Source organism: Gossypium hirsutum, chromosome D07 (genome assembly GCF_007990345.1).
Source record: "Gossypium hirsutum isolate 1008001.06 chromosome D07, Gossypium_hirsutum_v2.1, whole genome shotgun sequence".
NCBI lineage: Eukaryota > Viridiplantae > Streptophyta > Magnoliopsida > Malvales > Malvaceae > Gossypium > Gossypium hirsutum.
Window position 1 is genome coordinate 56,633,453 of NC_053443.1, and position 19,702 is coordinate 56,653,154.

General features: G+C 30.8%; 1 protein-coding gene across 16 annotated transcripts; it reads left to right on the forward strand.

The window, feature by feature from the left end:
- Window positions 1–15: 15 nt before the first annotated feature.
- On the forward strand, window positions 16–4,943 carry LOC107958621 (tubulin alpha chain). 16 transcript variants are annotated; one of them, XR_005916425.1, is made up of 12 exons: window positions 16–221; window positions 315–523; window positions 671–722; window positions 960–1,021; window positions 1,127–1,177; window positions 1,311–1,465; window positions 1,551–1,674; window positions 2,063–2,102; window positions 3,776–3,908; window positions 4,037–4,121; window positions 4,235–4,361; window positions 4,515–4,943. XR_005916425.1 is itself a non-coding variant. In XM_041097991.1 (7 exons), exons 1-5 carry the CDS (start codon window positions 211–213, stop codon window positions 1,168–1,170), a joined length of 378 nt encoding a protein of 125 aa, XP_040953925.1. In that variant the 5' UTR covers window positions 16–210; the 3' UTR covers window positions 1,171–1,465; window positions 1,551–1,674; window positions 2,063–2,102. The 16 variants fall into 16 exon arrangements, 5 of the variants coding, with proteins under 5 accessions (XP_040953925.1, XP_040953923.1, XP_040953924.1 ...); XR_005916427.1 differs by having other exon boundaries at window positions 671–765; window positions 1,311–1,674; XR_005916423.1 differs by lacking the exon at window positions 1,311–1,465 and having other exon boundaries at window positions 671–765; window positions 1,481–1,674.
- Window positions 4,944–19,702: the final 14,759 nt, after the last annotated feature.

The following is a 19,702-nucleotide window of genomic DNA, read 5'->3' on the forward strand; positions in this document are numbered from 1 at the left end:
ATATCTAGTCGTTTCCCAACCAATTTCTTCGAAAAAGAACTCTCCTTGTTCTTTTCTTCTTGATTTATAGCAGTTTCTAAGCCCCATCCAGTTTCTTCTTTACCCCCTAAACCTCTTCAGCAATATCCCTTTGTTAACCAAAATGAGAGTGCATTTCAGTTCACATTGGTCAAGCTGGTAACGCCTGTTGGGAGCTCTACTGTCTTGAACATGACATTCAGGTCTTTTTGTGTTCTTTTTACCATATAAACTCAATATTTTCTTCTTTTTCTTCGCTTGGTATGTAATCTTCTTTCTTTATTTTTGGGTAACAGAACAGTCGAAGGTGGAGACCATTCTTTCAACACCTTTTTCAGTGAAACCGGCACCGGGAAACATGCCCTTCGTTCTATTTTTTTGAATCTTGAACCGACTGTAGTTGATGAAGTTAGAACCGGGGCTTATCGTCAATTATTCCACCCTGAACACCTTATTAGTGCCAAAGAAGATGCTGTAAATAACTTTGCCAGATGCCACTTCACAAGTAAGCAATAAATGTTCGAAAGTTGGGTTTTTTTCTTCTAAATTAACCTTTTTGGTGTTTCGTGCTTGGATTATTGCTTCTTGAAAGGCTTTCAGTGGATTATGGTAAGAAATAAAAACTGGGTTTCACTGTTTACCCTTCCCACAGGTTTCCACATCTTTTGTAGAGCCTTACAAGCGTTCATGACAAAACCCATGAGGTAGTGCAGAAGACTTTAAAGTTTGCCAGCAAAACAAGGAGAAGTACTTGAGTCCCCATTTATGTTTCCATCTATAATACCCTTTTCAAAAATCTCACTCAGTTTCTTTTTTACCCCCTAAACCTCTTCAGCAATTGCCCCTTGTTAACCAAAATGAGAGTGCATTTCAATTCACATTGAAGCTGGTATCCAAATATGTTTGTTTGCGAAACGACTGATCAGATTCTTTTGCTGCAGAGAAAACAAAAACCTCACAGGCACTGCTCGTTATGCAAGTGTTAACACTCACCTTGAAATTGGTAAGTTGTCTTATTTTACGACTCAAATAGTAGCAGTATATCATATATCACAGATGAAAGTTTACTTGTTACTTTTTATAATACATTCTTCTATTTTAACGGCAGAGATGATTTGGAATCCCTTGGTTATGTGCTTCTGTATTTCCTGAGAGCAAGGTTGTGTATATGATCACCCCATGCTCATTTCATTCATGGTTCTATACTGTTTCTTGCTGCTGAATCTTTTTTCATAGTTTTCCTTCGCATTGATTTTGAATTTGATTCAGTTTGCACAATTTCTTTGCTTCAGCCTTCCCTGGCAGGGGCTAAAAAGCTGGCACGAAAAAGCAAAAATATGATAAGATTAGCGAAAATAATATGTTTACTTGCCCCGTCCATGGACAGATTGGTTCTCTTTGAGAAATTTAATTGTTATGATATCGCTCTTGCTTCGTTGTTTAATAGGTGCGTGTTTAATAGGTGCTCTGTAAGTCATATCCATATGAGTTTGTCTCGTATTTTCACTACTGTCGATCTTTGCGGTTTGAAGATAAATCCGATTATTCCTATTTGAAGAGGCTTTTTCCAGACTTGTTTGTAAGAGAAGGTTAGTTATCATCATTGACTGGACAGTATTAAAGTACCTACAGATCGGTGGCAGCTCCCGAGTGCGGGTGAGTACTTATAAAACTTCTAGCATTCAGTTACAGTCATCTCAGGATTTATACTAACCTCTATGCATTCTTGATTAAATCATTCAGTGGGAAGAGAGATTCGGGATATGAATCTCTAATTTTTCCCTTTGATTTTTTAGCTTTTTTCTTGAAAAGATTTCATTTTTCTACTTCTTTTAGTCATTGATCATCATAATCCCTAACCATGTTGTCGGGATTTGCCCTGTTCATAGGAATAGAACACATTCCATGGTCAAATGTGCGTCATTCTAGGTGTGATTGTGAATAAATGAAAATTTCCTATTCCTAATCATTATAACAGTAATGGGCACAAAACAGTAATTTTATTTTCTAATTTGACACTTTGCTTCTCTCTTCCTTTTTGCAGAAATCTGCAAAGACCAAGCACCCACTTCTTCAAGGAGGAAGTAAGTCCACGTTACCCTAAACCCTTAATCATAAGCCATAAACCTTAACATAAATCATAAACTTAAACCCTAAACACTAAATCCTAAATTTTAAACACTAAATTCTAAAACCATAATCTTAATTACTAAACCTTAAAACTCTACATCAAAAACCATAAACCTTAAACCATGAATACAAATACTAAATCATCAATATTAAAACCCTAAATCTTAAACCTTAAAACCCTAAACCTTAAACACTAAACCCTTAAACTTAAAACTTAAACCCTAAACCTTAAACTTCAAACTCCTAAATATTAATATTAAACCCTAAATCTTAAACCTTAAATGCATAAACCCTAAAACCTTAAAACTCTAAACCTTAAAAACATAAACACTAATCCCTAAATATCTAAACATTAAACCCTAAACCTCAAATGACCTTAAATATTAAATTCTAAACCTTAAACCTTAAACTCTCAAACCTTAAATCTCAAACACCTAAACAATAAAACTTTAAACCCTGAACCTTAAAACTCTAAATCTTAAACTCTAAAACCCTAAACACTAAATCATAAATTTTAAACCCTAAATCTCAAATACATAAGCCTTAAAACTCTAAACTTTAAACCTTAAACCCTAAATCCTAAACCTTAAACTTCAAATATATAAACCTTAAACCTTAAACTTTAAATGCATAAACCTTAAATTATAAACCCTAAACCTTAAATACTTAAACCCTAAACCTTAAATCATAAACCCTAAACCCTAAACTTCAAATGCCTAAATCCTAAAATCTTAAAACCTTAAATTATAAACCTTAAAATCCTAAACCCTAAACACTAACAACCTTAAACTTTAAATTATAAACTCTAAACCCTAAATTTTAAACCCTAAACTTTACATATTTAAACTTTAAAACCTTAAACTCTAAATTATAAAGCATAAACATTAAACCTTAAAACCCTAAAACTATAAATTATAAATACTAAACCTTAACCCTTAAACTTTAAACTCTAAATAATAAACCCTAAAATGTTAAACCTTAAAACACTAAACCTTAAACCTCAAAACATGAATACAAATACTAAATCATAAACCCTAAAACTTAAACCATAAATAGTAAACCTTAAACCCTAAAAACAAACTATAAATACTAAAACCTTAAACCCTAATTTAAACCCTAAACACAATCCTTAAACCTTAAATATAAATCATAAACTTTAAACCTTAAACTATAAACTTTAAAATCATAAACAATAAAACCCTAAACATAAATATTAAAACCCTAAAATCATAAGCCATAAAACCTTAACTATAAACCTTAAAACTTTAACCCATAATTTAAACCCTAAACACAAACTTTAAACTCTAAAATTATAAACCCTAAAACCCAAAACATAAACTTTAAAATCCTAAACTTTAAAACCATAAACTTTAAAACCCTAAAACACTAAATCTTAACCCTAAATTCTAAACATTAAACCATAAACACAAATTTTTAAACCTTAAACCCTAAATACAACCCTTAAACCCTAACACAAACTTTAAAACCTTAAACCCTAACCCTAATTTAAACCTTAACCCCAATGCCTATGCATTTTGTACAATTCGAGGAAAATCATATTTATATTTATATACCGAATATAAATATGTTTGTTTGTGAAATGATTGATCGTATTCTTTTGCTGCAGAGAAAACAAAAACCTCACAGGCATTGCTCGTTAAGCAAGTGTTAACGCTCACCTTGGAATTGCTAAGTAGTGTTATTTTGTGACTCAACTAGTAGCAGTAAATCATATATCATAGATGAAATCATATATCAAGGTTATGTATATGATCACCCTCATTTGATTCATGGTTCTATATCGTTTCTTGTTATTGAATCTTTGTTCTTAGTTTTCCTCTACATTGATTTTGAATTTGATTCAGTTTGCACCATTTCTTTGCTTCAGCCTTCCCTGGCAGGGGCTAAAAGCTGGCATGAAAAAGCAAAAATATGATAAGATTAACGAAATGAAAGCGTCAACTTTTATAGAGGTATGTTTACTTGCCCCATCCTTCGACAATTTGGTTCCCTTTGAGAAATTTAATTTTTATGATATCATTCTTGCTTCGTTGTTCATTAGTACTGGTTAATGCGTGTTTAATAGGTGCTTTGTAAGTCATATCCATCTGAGTTTGTCTCGTAGTTTCACTACTGTCGTTCTTTTCGGTTTGAAGATAAAACCGATTATTCTTATTCGAAGAGGTTTTTTCGAGACTTGTTTATAAGAAAAGGTTAGTTATCATTATTGTGGTTATGTATTATGTTACGCTTTTGCACACATACACACATACTCAAACCAGAAGATGTTATTGAACTTATTTCTCCATGGAATGTCAAGTTCTTTGTTTTCTGCCCATTTGGTTAAGAAAATCGTATTGTTGCAGGTTATCAGTTTGGCTACGTCTTTGGTTGGACCGTATTTCTCTTTGTGGTGGTTGATCAATTTTCCTAGCATGCGTATTTTATTTGCCTACCCCCATCCTTATAATGTTATTTTTGTGCTCAAATTTTCTTTGATTAAGTGGTTTGTTTGAATGGGTTTCTTGAATCCCTTGTTTGTGATTAGGAAGTTATTTTTGGAAGAAACTTTTTGTATTTGTGTATCAAAGTTAGCTTTTTCCTTTGCCTACTATCCGAGTTTGATGGTTAAATAAAGATAGTCAATCACATAATTGTGATGTATGTACATTGCTTTGCCGGGGTAACCTAAGTAGTGGGTTGACTAGGTTATTTGGGTAGAGTTTTGTTAAAACTTGATGAGCCTTGTACAGATTGCTATCGCAAGTATTTTATGATCGTAAGATTTCTTGTGTGATTCTGGGTCCTCTAAAGTTGATATTGTGGACCAATCCCTTGATAACTATTAATGAGGCTTTACAACTCATCATGCCAAGCTTCAACAAGCTTAGCAACACGAAAACAATTTATGATAGAGTACAATGATGTTGAATTTGAACTTGGCACTTATGTTTAGTTATGCTTGTCTTATAGGTTGTGAATTAAAGCCTGTGATGAATGCACACAAAATTTCTCATGAAGTTCAACTAGTTAAATGGACTTGTTTATCTCACTTTAATTATCTTGAATTATGGAACATTGTATAAATTTATCTATTTGAAGCTTTGATGGCTTAGTGGAATACTCCAATAAAATTAATGTTACTATGGTTAATATGTTTTAAAACTTTAATATAAACCGTTGATGTAATTTATATTGTATCATTGGATTTTTTAGAAGTTCAATTAGAGATCTCATTTATTTGTAATCATCTCATTTAGAGCTATAAAATATTTCGAGAGCTTTTTTTTAATCTATTGTTTCTTTTGTCTTTTGTGATTTGCTTTCGCTCTATTTTGGTGTACCGAAGAACTTTTGTGAATTTTCACTTTTGAAAGTAGGGATTGCTTAGACGCATTTAAAACTACTAAAATTGTCTAAGGTCATGAATTTTCACTTTTCGAGATCAGTTAAACTTGCCTTGATACTATCACAATCGGAATTCATGGCCAAGGAAGTTTCAACAAGGGGATTAGCTAGCAGGAATGTACGCCAAATAAAGTGGTAAGAGGTTTGTCAGTTCCATTGCGAGGTGTGATGGCTAATGTGTAAGGTGAGCTGGGGTTCTCCAGTCTGTGTAACGAACTGTATTTGCTGGTCAAAGATAGATTAGATAAAGTGATTTAGTTTATCTAGGAATTCTTTACGTGCATGTAATGTCTTTCTTAAATTTGATAAAGTATCCAAAGATATCTAAGACTCTTAGGTCTATATATAAGACCTTTGATTTGGTGAAAATCTTCACAGAATATACTGTTGTTAAGTCTCTGTTTTGAACATCCCATTTGTAGTAAATGGGTAAGTCCATGTCTTGTTAGGGTTGATTGTCCTTAGAGCTAGATTCATATGCATGTGTGAATTCTGAATGTTCTGTTAGTAATATGTTTGTTCGTTGTGAACTAGCCAGACCATCTTCTATCAAGGATAAAAGCAAAACCAAAATCATTTAAGTTACCCTATTTTTCGGTGAGTGATCGGTAACTGTCAGTTTATGGGTATAGTTTTTTTAAGGAAAACCTTGTTTTCAAAACCCAAAAGTAATATTTATGAAAAGATCTATTTTAAGCTATGAACTTTGTATGTTTCTTTAAAAACATGAGCTTTTGTGAGCTTCACTCTGCATGCTCCTTAAAAGCATGGGCTTTTGTGAGATTTGTGATAATGTTTCATTCTGCGTGCTCTTTGCGAGCTAGGTTGGATATAACTTTTTCAAAGAGACATGTCTTCTGTTTGATAAACTAGTTGTGCAACCTAAGGTTGACTTTGTTCGTAATTTCTGATATGTGCGTGCTGGTATTGCGGTAATGTTATAAACTCGAAATTATTTTAAAGCAATTTTGTGAAAGAGAAGATTTGTATACATCATTTTTAAACTATTTTCACAAAATATGTTTTCAAATGCAAATTGGGTCACTTTTGGACCCAGCACGCAAAACGTTTCAAACTTGAGTTTTCTACTATTTTTGAATCTTGTTTTAAGGCATGATCTAATGGTTTCCCATGTGTGTTTCGCTAACTACTAAAAAAACCTTGGATGTGAACATCTTTAGCAATTCAACACAAAAAAAAGCTTTATTTATAACAAAAGAAAATTAGAAAAAATCGAGTAGCAGACCACTCATCTCTATATGCGCAATTACCATGGGCTCTCACTTAACAAAACCATTTGCTTTCCCCTTTGTTTCCACCTTTCCCAATTTGTTCATCTACTACCATAGCAACGGCAGATGCCATTGTAGTCGTTGCCTCATTCACCAAAATCATACTTTCCTCTAAGCATCTATTCTTGTGTCAACTAGGTTTGGTGGTATTGAGGTTGAAGACCCGTTTAGCATTAAATGTTTTCCCTTTAAGCCTTTCAACCCTGACGATCCTATTTTCGCTTGTATCAACCCAAGCTCCTCCAAAATCATTGTCTATTGTAGAATTCTCGTGCCCTTATTGCCATCACCACACTATCTTTGCTAATTGGGTCACTTTTCTTATTGGGCTTAGGGCCACTCACCAAGTCACTTTTATGCTTGTTTATTCTACCCACCTCATTATTCCCACTTCGCCTCTTCATAATTTTTGTCATCGACGGTTCCGATGATTCTTTCTCATAAATAGAATTAGCAATCACAATAAATCTTGATCCTATGATTGTCGATGTAAGCTCCTTATCCTCTGCTAATTTCCTCATTGATTGTTGCCTATAATTTTTGGATATTGTCATCCATGTCCCTAGGGGCCTTTTTCAGATTTTCTGTCAAGTTTCGCCGTTGATGGTGGCTTTACTATTGGTGGTTTTATCTGTCCTCTTCAACTCTACCATTGGAGTCCGATCCTCTCTTTGCTATAATTTTCGAGCATCCCTCATTTATACACCTTGGCATAAGATCTAGTCACATGTCTAGACGAGTGAGAATTCTTACTTTAACCTATGTTTACTCAAAAGAGGTAGATTTGTTATTTACTAAACTCCTTCCAAAATAATGTTTTTTTTATAGAATAATTTTTTTTATCTCTTTATTTCATATTGATAGCCTTTTATAAATTGTAAATAACAAAAGAAAGAGTTTTAATTGACATAAAATAGAATTCCTAACTTACAATTTATAAAAGAAATAAAAACCTAATATAATAGAGAAAATAAGTAAAACTAAATCTCTTAATAAAACCTAATATAATAAACTAAAATTCTTATTGCAATAAAAGCGTCCATATCATTACTCCCCTTTTCGGAGTTGAGCTTGTCCTCAAGCTCAAATTCACAATAAGCTTCAGAACTTATCCAAAATCTACTTCATCTTCATCTTGCTTGCCTTCAACATTTGTTATTTCTATCCAAAATAACCTTTTACATTTGTGTCCCATGGAATAGGACACGTCACAATTATAGCATATCCCCTTAGCCTTTCTTTTCGCCATTTTATCCCGTGTTAATCTATTAATAAATGGTATAAAAGAACCTATTTTGCTATTATTCCCTGTTGGTTCCGTTGTTTGTCCCTTCCCTTTGGAATGATTGAATTGTTGCCAGTGTTTTGGGAAGTTGGCCAGTCCAAGATGGCTCAAGACGATAGTTTGGAAGAGACATTTTGTTTACATTCCAATGTTTGAGCCATATTCATTGCAACTCCAAGGTTTTTGAGTTGTTGCATCTCAATATCAATTTTAAGTTCCTCTACCAATCTAGTAGTTTAGAGATTTACTTGTTGTCGAGGTTTAAGATTAGCAGTCTTAGCCAATAGTGATTGAAATTGGTGTTGATATTCCTCCACAATCCTAGTTTGTCTTAGGTTAGCAAGTTCCCCTAAGGGGTTATTACTCATAGGTGGCTTAAATATTACATGACAATACTATTTGAAATGCCCCTAATCAGGATTTGCCTCTTCTTCTTCCATTTGATCAAACCACAATCGTGTTTCTCTTAAGAGATGGAATAAAGGTAAACCTATTTTGTTAGTTCGTTGATTGCCAAAAAAAAATTCATATATTTTTAACCACCCTAAATGATCTTCAACACCATCATAAGTGGAAAATTACATCTTAAAGTATCGTGGCACTATGAACCCACTTTGTTGTGTGCCTGAATTTCTTTTTCTGCCTTTGCTGCTGCCTTGTCCCTCGCTATTTTTCTCTAAATACCCTTTTGCTATCTTTTGGACCGAAAGAGAACACCGCCATCTGCTCTTTTAATGCCTGTTGCCTTGTAGTTATTTGTGCCATGAAAGTATCTAGTTTGGCTGCCAAAGTCTCTTCGTCACCCATGACAGAAGGCTCTGATACCAAGTTGTTATGTGCTTTGGCATAAGATTTAGTCACAAGTTTAAACGAGTGAGAATTCTTACTTTGACCTATGGTTACTCAAAAAGGCAAATTTGTCCTTGACTAGACCCCTTCTAAAATAACTTTTTTTTATAGAATAATTGTTTACCTCTTTATTTCATATTTATAAACTATAAATAACAAAGGAAAGAGTCCTAAATGACATAAAATAGAATTCTTAACTTAGAGTTTATGAAAGAAATAAAAACCTAATTTAATAGAGAAAATAAGTAAAACTACAACTTTTAATAAAAGCTAATTTATAATAAACTAAAATTCTTATTACAATAAAAGTGTCCATATCACATGACCAAATCAACCACATTTCATACAAACATTAAGTAAGCTTTCATACTCAACCCTTTATACTTTACCCTTTATTCTCAATTTCGATATCAACGGTTGGCGAAGATCGACAGTAATCGCCAGTCGTGTAAACCTTTCTTGATAACCATTTTCAATGTTATCATCCATTCTGGCTACTTGTCCAATTGAGTTTCCTACTGCCTCCAGTAAACATCTCTTATACTACGCACTAAGGAAACATGGTTGTCGTATCCATACAACCACCTGTATAGGATATTCATCCTGCGTGCTAAATAGTGGGGACCTAGGCTACACCATCAAGTATTGACCGTAGATCACCCACGACCCCTCTGTCAAAGCTTTCTCATAGTCTCTCTTGGCTTGAAACTTCATTATATAGTAGTCATTAAACCTGATTTTTCTTCCCAACATTTTAATTACCATCAATTTTGTCATACTTCTCTGGACCAAAGTATGCACTCTCTCAAAAAAACGAATGTCTGGCATCCCATCAACAACGGACGTAATAATATCACCCTCGTTTAGATCAAACTCATCACTCTCATAATCCTCTTCATTCTTTGTAGCCGACATTCCATTTGTAAGCATTGACTTAAATAACAGTAGACCACCACCCTCCATCAATCCATGGCTCTTCACATCTCGTGGATCCTCCTCTCGACGACACACCTTTTTCAGTGCTCGCTTACCGCTTGACTCCTTTGCTTTTTGCTCCATTTCAAATTTTCAGCCAATCCAAGACTTTCAATCAAAAAATTTTGTAAGACCTAACTCTCATCTATCCAAATAACAAAACACACTCAAAAGAATAGATATTAATCTTTTCTTAGTATTTAAATGATATGTCAATTCATTTGTTTGTTTTTATTATAAATTATTAAATATGTTTAAAAGTTAAACGACCAAAAATATTATTTTTAAGTTGAATTAAATTTTGAATTATCAAAGAAGGCCTACGTTTTTATTTAAAAAAAGTTTAAATACTGAAACGCACATCACATGAGAAACTAGTTAAAAGTAAAAAAAATGCAAGTAGCTGGAACCAAACTGTTATAGGGGTCAAAAACCCCTCCACTGGAGGTTGATTCTACCAACTAGAGCTTAATGCTCCGATAAAAAAAACGGTGGTGCGGTGAGGTGAAGTAATCTTACCATTGTTATCCAAAGGCATTTATTTTATGTCAATGAAAAAGGAACAAAGGAGAATATACTCTTTGAAAGTTGTGAACTGAACCTCCTTTTGCATCTAAAGGAAGCCTTTAGATTACCATGGCGCAAATGAAACGTATTATGTTAGAAGAAAGAAGTTGGACTCGAATTTAGAGATACTGAAGTTTTCAATACGACACTCATATGCAAAGCGAGGGTGACGTTTACTTTACAACAAGAGCTCGTTGTTTTTAAAGTCTTGAAAGAAAAATATTTTGCTAACCAAAAGTTTCCTTGGGTGGAATGCATCTTATGTTTGGCGTAGCATGAGCGCTAAAGAGGTACTCAAACAAGAGTGTAAGTGGAGAGTGTCACACAGATATTTGGCTACGGTTGCTGGTTCTTTTAAGGTGCACTCAATGCCTAGGTCTTTTACCACATGATGAGGCAAATGTGGACAGCCTTTATTTTCTTGTAAATGAGCATAGGTGGAATGAAAGGATGATAAAAAGGAAGGATTTGTTGTTAAAGACAATATGCAGTATTCCTCTGGCAACAATAACACTCTAAAATGAGTTCAAATGTTGACATACATGTATTTTACAAATGAGATCAAGTTGCCTTTAAGGTCCAGAAAAAACAATCCCTTGTCTGCTTATGAATACGTTCAGAAACAAGCAGCAACAATACAAGCTAAGCAGCAGTAAAAGCAAGTTTCCTTTAAGGTCCAAAAACCGATGCCTACCTATGTATGCTTTCAAAAGCAAGCAGGAGCAATGTAACTAATACAAGCTAAACAGCAGATAAAGCAAGTTTCCTTTAAAGTTCAAAAAACAATGCCTGCCGATGTATGCTTTCAGAAGCAAGCAGTAGCAGAAAGAACAATCTGTCAAGATCAATTGATCTTAAAATCCAATAGATATCAAAATGTTGCCTACATGAAACCATGGTCAACTAGACATTTTGGTTAATAAGTAACACACATTGATAAATCACATCACACACAAGGAATAAATAACTAAATCTAAACTTAAATAGTTGTGTTATATAATTATAATAAAAATAACTTGTATCGGGATTCGACCCGAAATCCGGATTGAAAGACCCATGGTATAATCCCAGACACTCCATTTGAGGAGAGAGATACATGCAAAAGGTGTTAGAGTATGCCCAAAGATCAATCATGAGATAGTTGTAATAACATACTTGATTTATCATGTTTATTAATATAAGGCGTTACCATTATTATTTTAGTTTCTTTTCTGTGTGTATAAATAAACTGTTTTCTGATAATGTCCTAAGAATAGTATGATTATTCTTAAAAGGTCCTTAGTCAAGTATTATTATTGGATAGGACAACGATAATGCATTAAGACTAACATGTAGTTGATTGATGATAAAGAGTTCTCATTGATATGGAGTATCAGAATCGATGCATAAATATGTGTGTTAGAGAACAACATATTGGACTGACCCGTTATGAGTATGTTTCTTGGATTATTATGAAATTGTCACGACATTACTCATAGTGATTAATATGTATATGATCCTCAGACTTGAGATCATCATAATCCCAATATCGTGAGTTGTATATTTTGATACAGTCAAACTTAAACCGTAACTGGTTTTCTACAAAGGCTGATGTTGGATATACCACAATCTATGTAGAGGGATATGGTTGATCGGTATAGGATAAGTCTCTCCTACATAATGGGAGTAATATCTTAGGCCACTTGATTGAGTGAGACTAGAAATGCATGGCCATACTCAAATAAGTTGATATAAGATGTCATACTTATTTGTATATCATAGTCTACTTAAGATATCAAGGAACATGGAATGGACTATACAAGTGTGACTATTCCATGACTTGTGTTCAATCCAGAGATAAAGGACTTAAGGATTAGTGCATGAAAAGATTAATCATAAAAAAGTTATGTTGAATCATGATTTCTTGTGACTTAGATAGCAATGATGCATTGCTAGGTGCCACTCATTGTTTGTAACATTGGAATCGTTCTAACATTACTGCTAACGTTACAAGAACCTACAGGGTCACACCCTATAGTTGAATTGAACGGAATAAAACATAATTGGTATTGTGTTTGGTTGTCGCATGAATTAAATTAATTATAGAATTAATTTAATTGGGTAATCAAATATCGAACACATTATATGTACAAGGTTGTTGTACACATAATGAGAATATGACTTTGGTTCGTATATAAATAAATATAGTTTACATAAATCTTTATTATAATTAATGTAATTATAATTTTCAATTTTTAAAACATTATTATATTTATTTAATTTTGAGAAACCCTAAAAAAATAATAAGATATAAAATCTCGTTTTTCTTTGCTTGGTGAGTTTAGCAGCTGTCAAAGTTAAGTCTTCTCCAAAACTGTTTAGGGATTCCTTCCGTTCATAGTCAACTAGGTGGATTATGTAGAGGTCGGAGTAATTAAAGATTGCGGCTTGGTTCGATAGTAGATCAGATTACTCGTTGCTGAGGCGTCGCTGTCTACTCAGAATCACCATTCAGTAATTTTGAAACCTTTTTTCACCCCGATTCGTTCCTCACACATAGATCCATAGTTAAGATCGCCGGATGTTTTATTTTTTCTGCTGGGCCGTAGGGGTGCCGGCGTTCCAACAAAAGGGTCCATGACTTATATTCTTTTTCTCCGGAAAGTTTTTGGTCTCCTTACTCAAAAACCTCCTTCAAGATCATCTTGTCTTCCTTTTTTTTACTTCCGTTGATACTGTGTATCAACAAGCAGCAAACTTAAAAGCACATTAACCATGTGAAGGGTTTTGAGAAAACAATATCATTGAATAACATAGATACTGAATTGAAGGGTTTAGAGATACACACCTAAGGAAACTGAATTCCATTTTCCGTCAATCTAGTCTTGGTGTAGCCTTAACTCAGAGCGTTTAAATTGCATTTCCTCTTTGGTAGCCTTGAAATAGATATGATACTTAGAATCAGAAAGGACTTTAACAATCACACCCCTTCGTCAACCATCTTCGTACAAAGCATCCATTAAAAAAAAACATTAAGGACATTTGTTTATGTTAGTGAAAAAGAATAAAGGAGAATATACTCCTTGAAAGTTGTAAATTGAACCTTCTTATGCATCATGTAAAGGGAGCTTTAGATTACCATGGAAGAAAGAATTTGGAGTCGAACTTAGAGACATTAAAGCTTACAATATGACACTCCTATGCAAAGGAAGGATGACGTTTACTTCACTACAAGAGCTCGCTGTTTTTTCAAGTCTGAAAAACAAAATACTTTTCTAACAAAAAGTTTCCTTGGATGGAATGCATCTTATGTTTGGCGTAGCATAGAGAGATACTCAAACAAGGGTGCAAGTGGAGAGTGTCGCAAAGATAGTTGGTTTTTTTAAGTTGCACTCAATGCGTAGGTCTTTTACCACATGATGCAAATTCCATAAACTTTTCATTCGGTCAGGAGTCTGCAGAAGCTGTCTTATTTTATCTGTTCTGTATTAAAGGGTTATTTGGTTTCGGGTTGCATTTGTTTCGAGTTGAGTTTGCTCTGTGTTTCCAGTTTTTGTTAGGTGTTGTGAAATACTTTGCTGCATGGATCTGATTTATGTTGCTGATGAGGTTGTATAATTTTCTCCATTTTCTGCTTTGTGGTTTGAGGTTATGCTTTGTGCTTGGCCATTCTCAGTTTTTGTGCTCATCTCTTGACTTGGATTGATTGCTCTTTCATGTTATACTGTATTTTATATTAGCATGTTTATAAATTGATTAATCAAACATTCAATAATTATGAAAATAAAGTATAAAAAAAATATAATGATATATGCAGTTTGAGAATATTCCGTCAAAAATAAAATTTATTATCAAGTAATGGATATTACAATAAAATTACATCATAAAATAAAACACCTCACCTCCAATGATAACATGTGAGCAACATTTTTTTCAATCCCAAAATGTATGCATTATTATCCTAGCATCCTATCAATCATCAATGGAGACCAAATGAAAAGTTTAAGCTTCTTGTTCGTTAATCTCTGTTGGTTAGTTATGTTATCCTTTAATTTATCTTGTAACACATCAATTTTAATATTTAGAGTTTCAATTTCATCGTGCAAATCTTTATCATATGATGCATTTACTCTAATTTGTCTAACGTTCTATTATCAATTCTTAACCCTACATTTTCCTTCGGAATTTTTTTGTAAGCATCTTTTAGAGCAATCACCACTTCTCTCGTTCGTAAATTTTCAATAAAAGGACCACACCAATGAAAAAAAATCACATTCCCCAACTTAATATTTACAAAAAGTAATATCTAATCAAGTACAAAATCTTGATGCAAATTATTATCACCATAGCAAACATTGTAATTTTTACGCTTATACGTAGTGGTCTTTCCATTAAATTTATCTAGGAGCTTTACTTCCATATTAACAAATAACATACGACTCTCCATAATTATAGGGATGCTCAAAACTTGGAAGATTGCTCCTATTTTCACCCTCAAAAAGCTTAAATTTCAAATATAACCAAACAAATTAACATTAATAAAAAAAAGCCCCCACAATTCCATACTACATTCTTTCTTCGAAAAAAAACCAAATGCCTAAACCATTACTGAATCCTCATGTTTCTTTTTCCTATGCTGCAACATGGTGATGAAGAAAGGTAATTCCCTTGTTTCTTCGAAGAAAACCTTCTATAAACTAGCCTAGTTTTTTTTCTAACAAAACCAATTACTTTTTTGAACAACTTAACAAATTTGGTGTTTTATAAACACCATTGTTTGCTTACACTTCATTCAATAAATTTTAACACCATTACTAACCCAAAATCTTGAGATTCATTGAGTAAATCATTATTGACTAACCCCTAAATCCCAAACCATGAGCTAACTAAAATGTCAAAGAAAACCCCTTTTTTTGGTACATAAAAAAAATCATTAGCTAACTAAAATATTTAGACCATGAACTGACATGCCAAAGAAGGTAAAAGTTTCTTTGGAAGAATTGTGTCTTCTGACCTTATTGATCAACACAACAAATTTTGGGTGTTCTTCTAATTTCCCTGTTGCAATGAGGATGATTTTTGGAATGAAAATGTTTTATCTTTTTACATTTGGGAACATGGCTGTAGATTATAAAGGGATACAAATGAGTTTGGGATAGTCAGTAAAGGGTTTTCAAATGCATGTCATCATTTATTTTCATGTTTTAATTGAAAAATCCAAATAATTAGTTAACAACAAATTTAAAAAAATATCCGTTAACAACAGATATCGATATTTTTTAAGAAAAGATTTAATTTACTCTATTTTTTAATAAACGAGTCAAAATACAATCCTTCCTCAGACTATTTCCTATACTTCTACCTTTTTAAGTCTCATAACCAAACAAACTTTTTATTTGAAAAGCATGAAAGTCTAATACTAGGAGATTTGTGAATTAGACTTTCTCTAATTTTCTTTTCTCTAACTCTTTTAATGTCATTTAACTCAACTCCCCCATTCATTAAATGATATGACACTTCATTTGTTTTTTTTTAATTATAAATTATCATATGTACTTAAAAATTATATCTCTAAAAATATTAATTTTCAGTTGATTTAAAATTTTTAATGAATTATAAAAAAATATTTATATTTTTAAATACACGTGTAACACATGACGTAAGAAACAAGTATAAGCAAATATATTTGTAATTTACTTTTAATGTGTACACAAACCCATATAATGTTATAGTATTTTTAGAACATCTAAAAAAGAACATATTATAATTTGTTATAATTAATCACATATATACTTGGTCATAGTTTTTTTTTTAAGAAAATACTCAGAGATAGCCTTATTATTTTGTGAAGATGAAAATAAATACTTTTGAATCATATTTAACCCTTATAAAATCAAAATTAGAATCAGGATATTATTATGAATATAATTTATCAAGTTACTATCATAAGATAAGAGGTTTCTTAAGCATACAAATAAAAATAAAATGGTCAAATAATAAAATATTATTTTATTAAAATAACAATTATTGTTAGGGTTAGTGTTTAGTACATTAACGATATATATTTTTTATTCCACAAATAACTTTAAAAAATTGTCATATATTTCTTTTTTTAATATTTTGTTATATCTCTATAAAATACTTGTCAACCTCTAAACTTTGTTTGTGGAGTTTAAAAATTTCACTGAACATATCAAATATTTTCCATTAGTATTATTATACAAGACAAAATACTACTCAGCCAAAAGCCATTTATACAACACAACATACTAACAAAAAAGTAGTAAATGACCGTACAAAAAATAAAACTGAAAGTTATTTTTGGTGAAAAAATAAAATAAAATAATTTTATTATAGGTTCTGATTATAACTGCTTTGTTTAGAACTACTTATAGCTCCACTCTAACTCATAAGTAGGAGGATGATACACTTCAATGCACTCAAACTCATATCTACATGCATTAGTAACAGTATCCATATTAATTGAACTAAGACTCAATCGGAAAAAAAAAAGTTATAAATGAAGGAAATAGATATGAAAGATGATTTCTGGCTTCCTCACTCATCTTCTTTTATGTATTGTTTTTAATAAATTAAAATTTTGTGAGTATCATTATAATACTTAGAAGTAACAAATATTTCGATTTTATTATTAAAATAATAATACTTACTTAGTTTCCTAAATTTCATGACTATTGATATTTAGTTGAAAAGGCTATTATGATAAATATTAACAATAAAATATAAAAATAGATTTAATAATGATTTTAAAAAGATTATTATATAAGGACTCATAGGTTCAGGTAAGTTACCCATTAGTCACTAAATTATGAGTACATTTTCATTTTAACCACTTAACTAAAAAAATTACAATTAGTTACTAATGTTTTTAGAATTGTATTTTTTTTTGGCCTCCCAACTGTAAAGTGACACTTTTTTAGTTGATATAATTACAATTTTAGTTCTTAGTTTTTATACTTTCTATTAATTTGACCATGAATATATAAAATAATAAAAAATAAATTTTTTAAAATTATAAAATTATAAAAATGAAAAATTATATAAAAGTTAGATAAAATTTTCAAAAATAAAAAAGTGAGAAAATTAGGAAATTTTGTTTTTAAACCCTCCAAATTTTTGTTGTTTATCTTTACCAAAATATACAATACAAATTTCTTAAAATAACATAGAAAAAAAAAAGATAAAGTAAAATTATTGATTCTCTATTTTTCACCTCTTTTATTTCTTGACATAGCTTTTTTGTTATAAGAAACAAAAATAAATAGACTAGAATTTTTTTTTTTACAATTTGGGTTTTGAAAATAATTTAAATGAATTGAAAATTTAAATTGAGTTTGAAAAAGAAAATTTTGTAGTATATTTTGTACTTTTTTGTATAAAAAAGGCATCAGAATCGATTTCACAAGCCTCTATAATATAACTTCTAGATGTTTTTGAAGGGCATGAAACTCAACTTGAAGATATTACTAATTTGATTTTGAGAAACACTGAGGAAGCATGTAATGATTTAATTTTTTTTTGTTTTAATTTGTTATTGGATTATATTGAATGATAACTATTTCCTGTGCATATTAGTTCTTCAACAACATATTCAAGTTTTTTTTCTAGAACTATTATATATAAATTTCTATTTTTTAAAATAAATTTTATTTCATTTATAATTTTTATATAGAATTAGAGCCAAATTAACAAAAAATATAAAAAGTTGAAGGCTAAAATTGTTATTATACCAACTAAAAAAGTGTCACTTAAAGTTGGGTCATAAAAAAATTAATTTAGAAAACATTAGCGACAAAATTGCACATTTTTGAGTTAAGTGACCAAAACAAAAACTTACTCATACTTTAGTGACTAATTGTGCAGTTTACCCTAAAATCTAATAAAAGAAAATATAATGGAAAAAGTAAAAATACTAAATTAAAAATAATATGATTGGACCTAAAACAGGTTTGTGTTAGCCATTTTCAAATATAGGTGGGCTTGGACAAAATCTAGAACTCATATTTTAGGTCAGGCTAGACTTGGATAAATATAAAGTGTGCTAACATCATATATAGACCTAGCCCAAACTTGATCTACCCGGTCATGAATAACTCTAGGTGTAACATAATTTAGTTATGATAAACCTTCTCTATAACAGCTCTGTTTGTTTGTCCAGATTTTACTTGTTAAAGAGATGTGGTTGTTATACACGTATAACATATTGTTATAGAGAGATAATTGTTGTAAACTTACCATAGAATTTATATCATGAATTTCCATCAAATAAAGAAAGTGGGAAATATGTTCAGAAAAGAAAAGCGGGAATCAAATCAACAAAATTAAAAGACATACAATAGGGTATGTATTATTGCTTTTATACATATTTTATTTTACATTTTTTCACACGATTAATTATAAAATTCATAAATCTAACAAGTTCAATTAATCAATGAGTTACCAAAATTAATTAATTAATTAATTATGAGTTACTAAATTCAAGTAATCAATTTATTAGTTTATGTTGTTTCAAATTCTTAGCAGAATATTTAACTAAGAAACTTAATAGTTTATGAATTGATATATTTAATTCTGCTCGTTGAAAATTATTTTCATTTAATAAAATATGATTATTTATGTTATTGAAATAATATTTTAATTAAGATCAATTTTATTTTATAAATGATAATTAATTGACTTACTTATATGAAATAGCTATAATTTTACTTAAAAATTTAGACCATGTGTTGCTATAGATAACTAATTTAATAAGAACGCATTTCATAACTATAGATATTGTTGTTATAAGTGAAAAGCTATTATAAAATATTAAAATAAAATATAAAAAATTGATTCTTCTAAAAACTTGACTATTATACTAAAATACTATTATAATAGGTAGTTGTTATAAAAAAGGACCGACTATATTTTAAAAATATTTTTTTCTCTAATAATAATTATTTTAAAAATGTAATATTTAGTAAATAACTACAATGTTTTTCTTCAAGCTTTTCACATCTAAAGGTAATCGTCTAATTATTTATTTATGTTTTCCCTAAATTTCGCACGTTTTGCATTTTTTTATAAAAAAAATGAAAAAACTAATTTTAGATTAATATTATACAAATTTATGATTAAAATTTTAAATGATTTCTTTATCATTAAATAAGAATTTAAGTGAAACCAAAGCAAATTAAAT

What these genes read in the sequence shown, in the direction of transcription:
- LOC107958621 (XM_041097986.1), top strand. An exon ending in TTCATGACAAAACCCATGAG is followed by an intron (nt 723 to 959) that starts GTAGTGCAGAAG and finishes CTTTTGCTGCAG; the next exon opens with AGAAAACAAAAACCTCACAG. An exon ending in TAACACTCACCTTGAAATTG is followed by an intron (nt 1,022 to 1,126) that starts GTAAGTTGTCTT and finishes TTTTAACGGCAG; the next exon opens with AGATGATTTGGAATCCCTTG.